Below are 10,380 nucleotides of genomic sequence, written 5' to 3'. Positions count from 1 at the left end.
AAGTTAATTTTATATAGCACCTTTTACATACAAAGTGCTTCACATGAAACATTGGTAAACATTCAGTACAATCCAACAGAAAATAAACAAAAAATAAAACAAGGGAAAAAAGAAAATAATAATTGAACGACCAATGAAAATCATTTCAATGATTAAAACCTAAACCTAGAGTCAAAAGCGAATTTAAACAAATGCGTCTTCAGCTGCTTTTTAAAAGCTTCAACTGAGACTGCAGAACGTAAGACAGTAGGAAGGTTTGGAGCCACTGCTTCAAAGGAACAGTCACCTTTAGTTTTTAAACGACTGCATGGGACCACCAGTAATCCCTAGTTAGAAGACCTGAGGGACCTAATAGTAGGGTACGGATGGTTAGAAGACCTGAGGGACCTGATAGTAGGGTATGGATGGTGCAGGTCCGGGATATAAACAGGCACCAGACCATCCAAAGCTTTATATGTAAGAACAAGAACTTTAAATTGGATCCTGAACTTGATCGGAAGCCAATGTAGCAAAAATATTAATAAAAACATTAAATAACAGTTAAGTCACCTATTAAGAAGTATCAAGCATTCAATACTGTTTGTCAAAATGTGACAGGGTTAAAGGTTTTGACTAATAGTAGCCATTACTCCATATTTAGACAAATGCATTTGATGCACTTGATTGGCCAGCAAACTGGCCTGACCTGAACCCCATAGAGAATCAATGGGGCATTGCCAAGAGAAAGATGAGAGACATGAGACTGACAATGCAGAAGAGGTGAAGCCGCTACTGAAGCATCCTGGTCTTCCATAACACCTCAGCAGTGCCTCAGGCTGATAGTATCCATGCCACGCCGCACTGAGGCAGTAATTCATGCAAAAGGGGCCCAAACCAAGTACCGAGTACATATGCATGATTATATTTTTCAGAGGGCCGACATTTCTGTATTTAAAATTCTTTTTTAAATGATGTCATGTAATATTCTAATTTTCTGAGATTTTGAATTTGGGTTTTCATAATCTGTAAGCCATAATCATCAAAATTATAACAAATAAAGGCTTGAAATATCTCACTTCGCATGTAAGGAGACTATATAAAATATTAGTTTCCCCTTTTAAGTTGAATTACTGAAATAAATGAACTTTTGCACGAATTATCCGAGTTTCACCTGTAATTTAATTTCTCAAATCACCTCGATGTTATTCTGCTGGGTTCGGAAAGTGTAAATGAGGTGGGCTTGTTCCACTTAGAATTGTTGTCATTTAAGTCTCTAAAATTAAATTGCATTGAACGGAAAATGTTTTGATAAATACTTTATTGTCGCCAATGGGGAAATGTGACCCGTCAACACATATGGGCACGCAACACCAGCAAACAGAAGACATTAAGAAGTACACAAATAATACAATAATAGATACCCTGGAGCATTGTGGTTTTGTAGTGTAGTACAGCCTATAAACTTTGTTTATCTTAGGCTACTTTTAAAATTCAATCCAATACAGTTAAAAAGGAGGTCTTGTGGTTTTTGACACACATTTGTACCTGCGCATTAGATAAACATTCACACAAGTGGGGATCAGTATGTATTAGAGCTATCAATCTTTCTCTATAATATCATTCGAATTCCATTTGATATTTTTATATATATTATAATATTCAAATATTTAATGCTCAAATGCAGCCTGTTAAATAATATGTACTACACTACTCAGGCTAACGCAATGCCACTACAAGCATGTGGTTGTTGTTGTTACACAGTCTGTCCACTAGAGGGACTTCTAACATCAGCCTGGTCTTGAGGGGACCTGCACGCAACTTTGTTTACATTCATTTTCCACTACGCACACAGCGACAAACACAAATCAACAGAGAACTCTGGAATGAACCATTATCTAACAAGTGTAGTGAAGCGGCTCTGTTGTAAAGGCTAACGGTGCACGGTTAGCACAATGACATCATGTTAGAAAGCACAGCTGAAATGATTCGTCATAAACTAGGTAAGTAACAAATGATGCCAACTGCATAAATAACTAAGCCAAACGGTGCTGTCACTGATTGTCACATTACTGAAAATACAGCTGTTAGAAGGTAATATATGAAATTGAAGCTACCTCTGACAGCTGTAGGGCAGCTAACCCATTAACTTTAGCTGTCTCCATTAAGCTCCCAGCTTAGCTCCTATAACTTGCCATGCAGTTAGAAAACCAGAACAAGCTAACTATTGCTAACATAAGCATTTTGGCTTAGATTTTATCCTCTGTGGGTTCGCATATGCTTTATTAAACCTGAAGCATCACAGAAGCTAACCCTGCAGATTTTGCAAATGAACGGCTTCTCACCTGTGTGAGTTCTCATGTGCACCAACAAGCCACTATTTTGTCCAAAATCTTTTCCACATCTTTTGCAAGAATATGGCTTCTCACCGGTGTGGGTTCTAATGTGGACCAACAAGGCACAGCTTTGTTTAAAGTCTTTTCCACATGTCTTGCATACATAAGGCTTCTCACCTGTGTGTGTTCTTACGTGGACCAACAAGGCACTACTTTGTCTGAAATCTTTTCCACACGTTTTACAAGTATAGGGCTTCTCACGTGTATGGGTTCTAATATGCCTTTTTAATGTTGAAACATCAAAAAATCCTTTCTCACAGATCTTGCAAATGTACGGCTTCTCACCGGTGTGGATTCTCATGTGGACCAACAAAGCACTATTTTGTCGGAAATCTTTTCCACATGTTTTGCATAAATATGGCTTCTCACCTGTGTGGGTTCTCATATGGTCTCTTAGGCCCTCATTACGTTTGAAATCTTTCCCACATGTTTTGCAAGAATATGGCTTCTCACCTGTGTGGATTCTCAAATGCCTTTTTAGTGTTGAGCGACTACATAATAATTTCCTACAAGTCCTGCAAATGTGCGGCTTATGACCTGTGTGAGTTTTCATGTGGATTTTCAGGTGAGTTTTACTTACAAAATCTTTTCCACATGATTTGCAGTAATATGGCTTCTTAGCTATGTGGACTCTCAGGTGTCTCTGAAATGCTGAACCATACATTACGTTTTTCCCACATGTGTCAGCTGTTTGAGTATTACGGTGAATCCCTGACAAGGTAGTGTTGTTCAAATGGTTGCTGTGACTTCTGCTCTTGCGTCGTCTCTTCTTTGGTTCTGGCTCTGTATTTCTAGTTGGTCCTGAGTCTCCATGCTTGCCTCCTTTCTGATCTTGGCTCTCAGCTTCATGAGAGTTGATTGAGAGGAGCTGGTGGTCACTGTTTGCTTCTGATACCACAGAGGTTATAACTGGCATGTTGGCAACAGACTCTTTCTCTGCTGAAATGACCTTTACCTTTTGACCTTCACTGTGGTCCCTTTCCTCATAAGTAGGAGTCAACATAAAGGTATCAGTCTCCTGCTTCAGTACAATCTGCTCTCCCTCCTGACTGGTGCACAGTTCCTCCTGGTCCTCTTTAATCTGTGGAGGATCTGGGTCCTCTTGGTCCAGACTGGAGTTCCTCTCCTGAATACAGAGCTGCTGGTCAGAGAGAACCTCCTCCTCCTTACAGACATGTTGCTTTGGGAGGTCTGGAGGGACAGACAACAAAAGAAATAGGATACTACTGTTATTGGGGAAAAGAACAGAACACTTGTTCTCTTTTTCTTGAGAAAATAAACTGTAGAAATGATGAATGGAGCTTTGGGGGGCTAAAAAGTGGAGCCAATGCTGAAGCTCATTAAAGCTGCATTCTCTCTAATTTTCAGAAGGCTCCAAAAATAAGTCTCTTTTATAGAAGTCTATGACAAAATGACCCAACTTCTCACTTAATTTATTACTCAGTAAACATTATCATAATGACCTTATGATCTCAATTGCTAGTTTGGTCCCATTTATTTTATATAAAATAAAAGATTAAGCAGGGGATGTTTCAGGACCTGTCAAACAGGACAGAGGCTTTAATTATTGTAAAAGCAAAAATTTAAATCTGATGTGTTAAACAGATTTGTCCCACATAGTACAGGGATAAACTGAATAGTCCAGGTGATATGCTTTCTGCTGCAACCAGATTATGCATTTTGCATCATATCTCCTGAGCCAATCATGAAAACACACAATAGGTGCTGTCTACCCCGATGTTTTTTGGTCAACCATTAGTTGAACCTAAGACCTATAACTGAATAGATACGTATTAATTAAAAATCAGGACCAGTTGTCATCAGGGTTAATGAACAAAAGGATTACGCGTTTAAAACTCTTCACCACTGGTTCCCAACCTTTTTGGTCTGAGCTCCCCCCACAGTCCTGTCAGATGAGCTCACGTACCCCTTCATCAATTCCAAAAGTATGTTCAAATTTGAATATAAACTGCTATCTATCTATCTATCTATCTATCTATCTATCTATCTATCTATCTATCTATTCCAATTGTGTAATTATTCATTATATAAAAGTGGATATTGTTATTTTTTCATACCTGTTGAATTGTAAATGTTTAGGTTGGTTTGGTTAGCAATCCTACTACTATATCTACCTAAAGTGAGGCTGAATGTTTTAACCATTAATCCATTACTTTCAGCTAACCATTTTAGCTGCGTATGCAGTACTTTCAGGTTAGTATTATAACCCTTTCTCCACTTCTTTTAGCTACTCATTACAACTATTTGATACTACTTATTACCAGCTATTTATTTCTACAATTTATTCATTATTTTTAGCTAAACTTCTGTGCTCGCTTGCTTTCTAGTCTTCATTCACTCCTACATAACTGCAACTTCTATTGTTTACATGTCACAGCTGGAATATTCTATCAAATCATAATTTAAATGTTTTTATCAAATTATTTAACCTTCTCTCTGATCTTTCCACAACCCCCCTGGCAACAGCGTAACTAACCCTTGGTTGGGATTCAGTGTTCTACACAACAAAGACTTGTAGCCAGGAGGCCATTATATTATCACGTTTCTCAACATCATTAAATCAGCTCATTGTGAGACAGAACAACCTTTCAAATACAAGGTAGGAGCTGGAATCACTTTTTGAGTGAAAAGTGCATTTTATGGGTTGTATTGCTCATTTAAAAAAGGTAGGCTATATTATCAACAGTTAAAAGGTTGTGGGTGGGCTATAATCTATCAAATATAAGCCTCCCTCATTAAACCAAGTCATTTCCAAGGTAGGAGGATGGTTCTAATCAGGGCACAGGGCGCTCCTGCTGACAGTAATCACTTGTTGGCACAACAGGGACTCCGTAGACATCTGTGGTTTTAACCAGGATTCAAATAGTAGCGGTTAAACTCACCTATCCTGTGTAACCTGATTTCTGGTCTCCAAACGCCATCCAACAGTCTGCGCTGCCGAGCGATCTCTTCCTCGTACTCGACGATAGTTTTTTCAACAACTCGGAATATTTCTTCAGCAGCAGCAGTTAGTCGCTCGGTGACAAACTCTCTCAAACACTCAACTGAAGACATTGTTGCTTAGTTCCAGCTGAAAGAATCATCTGCTCTACGACTACAATACCGTCTTCCAGCTCATTCAACAGCAGCATGCAGCTAACGCTACGGCCAGCAGCCTTGTTTACTTCCGCTGGCTGTCACACTCATTAAGGTCCGACGGGAAACGTGAGGGAGCTTTTCTTTCTGCTTTTAGCTGAGGGCGTTTTATTTAAACTTGTGTTTAACATCATCAGTAAGGATGTACAGCTACCTCGCTTCTTTCCACAAGGACATTTGCACTCTTTAACTACTTCACTGACAGACATCTTTTTGTTGGTACTTTGCAGATATTGATTTGTATGAAAACCAAATAAGCAGAGGTGGAAGAAGTATTGCTTTAAATTGCCTACATAAAAAGGATAAAACTAAATTATCTTTACTAAATCAATTTCTCTTAGAAACTTAATATTGTGATATACCTTGCATGCTTTTTTCACCAGAAGCCCTGACAGTGAAAAGGCGTGGTGGTCTGTCTTCTGACATGTCTGTAAAAGGTGATCTCTCTCTCTCTCTCTCTCTCTGGGTGATGTATTCCTTGCAATGAATTAGAATGTGTTCAACAGTTTCTGTCTGGTTACAGTATGTTCATTTTCCATTTGAATGTTTGCCTATGTTTGAATCCCGGGTACAAGTTGCCCAAATAGGTTTCCTAAGGAGGGTGGCTGGTGTCTCCCTTACAGTGTTGCCACAGTTACTTTGAAAAAGTAACTTAGTTACTTTACAGATTACTTGATTTTAAAAGTAACGAAGTTAGATTACAAGTTACTTTGTTAGTTACATGCAGCAGCTGCCAACAACACCCCCACAGCCTCAACATAAACATGACAACCGGTTTACTGTGAGGCAGCTCGGCGTTGCCAGTAGTAGGATCTGGTTTATTATGGCACGAAAGAGAGCCAGTCAACCGTGTTTAAGGGCAGCATTTCCCCTACAACATAGGCCTACTGCCCCACCAACTTCTTCAACTCTCCCCCACTTACTGGTTTTGCACCGAAGTCCAGCTTTTGTTGTTTGGGTGGTGGGGGTCCTCCTCCTCTCTGCTTCGCACCACCTGCTGGGACTTGCTCTGTAAGTTTGACTGCAGTGCTGCGACTCCAAATGGTTCTTCAAATTTGACGTAGTCGCCACCAGCATAGAGTGTACAACCAACCTTAATATTGCCGTCTTTAGCTGACACAAACTCTAAATAGTGACTGTATTTCCAGCTAGAAAACGCGCATCTCTCTCATCCCTCCATTGTTGTTTACGTTTGTGTCACTGCGTGGTACACGTCAACTGTCCTCATGCTGAAAACGTGACTTGTCGCATACGTGACTTCACTCCCCGAGACGCAAGAAGAAAGCTAAAATATATATTTTTACTAAGGAAAATGACAAATAGTAACGCACAGTGACTTGGATAAATAACTTTAATGTGATTACTGGTTTGGAAATAGTAACGCGTTAGATTACTCGTTACTGAAAAAAAGTGTTCAGATGCCACGTAACGCGTTACTAGTAACGCGTTACGTGGCATCACTGCTCCCTTAGAGATTGAGCTTCTCTCTCGGTCATCCATGAGGAACTTGGGAGTAGAGCCGCTGAAAAGGAGCCGGCTGAGATGGTTCAGCATCTGGTAAGGATGCCCCCGGCCCGTCCAGCTGGAAGGTGGCCTCAGGGATGACCCGAGACTAGGTGGCGGGACATAAAGCTGGGAGGAGGCCTCGGGGAAGAACCAGGACTACGTGGAGGGACTTTTTCTCCACCCTCTAGCCTGGGAACATATATCAAGCTACTTTTTCCATTTTGCCACAATGTTTAGTTCAGCTGGATGTTGTTCTGCTGAGTTCTCAAAGTGTAAATAAGATAGGGTTTGAACACTTAAAACTGTTGTCATTTTATTCTTATTAATAAATTGGAATTAACCAGAAACCATTTTGATAGATACTTTATTGTCCCCATGGGCAAATTTGACTTAGACCTGTCAACACACATGGGCACACAACACCAGCAAAATATACAAATAATTCAAAAATACCCACCCTGACGCATTAATCAGTTTGTGGTGTTGTACTGCAGTACAGCCTCTAAGCTCTGCTTATCTTAGGGTCCTGTTTAAAACTCCAACGGATACAGAAACAAAGGAGTTCTTAAAGCGATGAGCTGTGTATCGTCTGCCTGATGGTAACAGTTCACACAGAGTACAGAACATGGGATGGATCACAGAGGATTATCTTTACATGTTTAAGTACGCACTGGTCAAAGAGACACTCAAGATTATGATGACCTATCGTTAAATAACTTGAAAATTTTATTTTGATGATACAATTTAATCAATCATTTTCATTTATCAAACATGCAAAAATGTGGCCAGCATCTTATCAGAAAACAAAACGTAGTGTACAAAAAGGGCCAAAAGAAGGCACTTCTACCTTTTAATAGGACTTGACCATGAACCACTAGAACTTTATGGTCAAAAACCATGATCGATCTTAGATTAGATTCTATCCTCTGTGGGTTCTCATATGCTTGGTTAATGATGAAGCAACACAGAATCTTTTCCTGCAGGTCTTGCAAACATACGGCTTCTCACCTGTGTGAGTTCTCATATGGACCAACAAGCCACTACTACAGCCAAACCCTTTTCCACATGTTTTGCAAGAATATGGCTTCTCACCTGTGTGAGTTCTCATGTGGATTTTTAAAGCTGAAGCTTCACAGAATCTTTTACCGCAAGCCTGGCAAATGTACGGCTTCTCACCTGTGTGGGCTCTTCTCATGTGGACCAACAAGTTACTATTATATCCAAACCCTTTTCCACATGTTTTGCAAGAATATGGCTTCTCACCTGTGTGAGTTCTCATATGCCTTAATAAGTCTGAAGCGTCACAGAATCTTTTCCCACACGTCTTGCAAAGGTACGGCTTCTCACCTGTGTGGGCTCTTCTCACATGAACCAACAACTCGCTATTTTTTCTGAAATCTTTTCCACATGTTTTGCAAGAATAAGGCTTCTCATCTGTGTGGACTATCATGGGCCTTTTTAATGATGAGACATCACTCAATCTTTTCTCACAGGTGTTGGAAACACGTGGCTTCTCACCTGTGTGGATTCTCAAGTGATTTTTCAGGTTATGTTTACATCTGAAATCTTTTCCACATGATTTGCAAGAATAAGGCTTTTCACCTGTGTGGATTCTCAAGTGTCTCTGCAATAGTGAATTATACTTAAAGTCTTTCCCACATGTGTCACATATGAAAGACTTTTTACCTGTTTGAGTATTAGGGTGAATCTCTGACACGTTAGTGTTGTCTACGTTGTTGCTGTGACTTCTGCTCTTGCGTCGTCTCTTCTTTGGTTCTGGCTCTGCATTTCTAGTTGGTCCTGAGTCTCCATGCTTGCCTCCTTTCTGATCTTGGCTCTCAGCTTCATGAGAGTTGGGAGAGAGGAGCTGGTGGTCACTGTTTGCTTCTGATACCACAGAGGTTATAACTGGCATGTTGGCTACAGACTCTTTCTCTGCTGCACTTAGAGTGTCATCATCAGGATTGAAGTTCAGAGTCTGACCTTCACTGTGGTCCCTTTCCTCATAAGTAGGAGTCAACATAAAGGTATCAGTCTCCTGCTTCAGTACAAGCTGCTCTCCCTCCTGACTGGTGCACAGTTCCTCCTGGTCCTCTGTAATCTGTGGAGGCTCTGGGTCCTCTTGGTCCAGACTGGAGTTCCTCTCCTGAATACAGAGCTGCTGGTCAGAGAGAACCTCCTCCTCCTTACAGACATGTTGCTGTGGGAGCTCTGGAGGGACAGACAACAAAAGAAATAGGATACTACTGTTATTGGAGAAAAGAACAGAACAAGTGTTCTCTTTTTCTTGAGAACATAGACTGTAAACTGTAAACCGTTGCCACTGTTCATCACACCCCCAACCGGCACCATCAGACACCGCCTACCAAGAGCCTGGGTCTGTCCGAGGTTTCTTCCCAAGAGGGAGTTTTTCCTCACCACTGTCGCACTGCTTGCTCTTGAGGGAATTACTGTAATTGTTGGGGCTTTGTAAATTATAGAGTGTGGTCTAGACCTACTCTATCTGTAAAGTGTCTCGAGATAACTCTTGTTATGATTTGATACTATAAATAAAATTGAATTGAATAAAAATAATGAATGGAGCTTCGGGGGGGCTAAAAAGTGAAGCCAATGCTGAAGCTCATTAAAGCTGCATTCTATTTAAGTTTCAGCAGGGGGTGACTCCACTGGCTCCAAAAAAAGTCTGATCCATAAGAGTATAAGAGAAAATGACCCTACTTCTCACTTAATTTACAACCTTTTCATAATGAGTTTATGGTCTCAATCTTTAGTTTCAAGTCTTTTTCAATACAGCAGCATGATGTTCATTTAGTAAATTATGGTCCTATTTATTTAGAAATAGACGATAAAGCAGGGGATGATTTAGGGCATGGCTGTCAATCAGGACAGAGGCTTAGGCTGCGTTTAGACTAGACCACACAATGCAGCTTCATTTCACAGAGAAAGAAAGAGGACGGGCTGTGCGTTGTTGTTTGGCAAACACTCAGCTGCCACACAAACTCCTCTGCAGTTCAGTGCTTGGGTTTCCTTTTTTTTTACGCTCAGGGTTTCAAAACTTTCTTGTGGCAGCAATAGGGGCAGTGATGTTTCCTGTTCTCACACTGCCTCAAAACGGACTAACAAGTCTGATCTCCGCTTACATGATAGGCCACCGCTGCGTGACGGAGGGTAGCATTTCTCTCAAAGTCGAGTCGGTCTCAACTTTCCACCAAAGCCTGCCGTGCTAATTGGAACAATTTTCGTCTCCGAAAAAGTATGTCTTGTTCAGAATTCGGTAGCACCTTGCCAACCAAACTAGCTAGCAATAGCATTAGCTGGTAATATTAATTTAAGGGAAAGTTTGCAG

General features: G+C 40.5%; 1 protein-coding gene across 9 annotated transcripts in view; it reads right to left on the bottom strand.

Annotated features, from left to right (window-relative positions):
• Window positions 1-1,280: 1,280 nt before the first annotated feature.
• LOC120560195 (transcriptional regulator CRZ1-like) overlaps window positions 1,281-10,380 on the bottom strand; it is a 92,789-nt gene continuing 83,689 nt past the window's right edge. For 8 of the 9 annotated variants that reach the window (XM_039802440.1, XM_039802444.1, XM_039802445.1 and 5 more), the window contains 2 exons: window positions 8,950-9,245; window positions 1,281-3,288 (listed from right to left, as the gene is read on the bottom strand). In XM_039802440.1, the coding sequence (XP_039658374.1) occupies window positions 2,233-3,288; window positions 8,950-9,245 (1,352 nt within the window). In that variant the 3' untranslated portion in view covers window positions 1,281-2,232. Of the gene's footprint in view, window positions 3,289-7,381; window positions 9,246-10,380 lie in introns of those variants that run through there. The other variant, XM_039802443.1, reaches the window with a different exon arrangement.

The sequence above is a fragment of the Perca fluviatilis genome, chromosome 6 (genome assembly GCF_010015445.1).
Source record: "Perca fluviatilis chromosome 6, GENO_Pfluv_1.0, whole genome shotgun sequence".
Classification (NCBI taxonomy): domain Eukaryota; kingdom Metazoa; phylum Chordata; class Actinopteri; order Perciformes; family Percidae; genus Perca; species Perca fluviatilis.
Note: the sequence above shows the minus strand (reverse complement) of the source record. Positions and strands in the feature narration are given on the sequence as shown.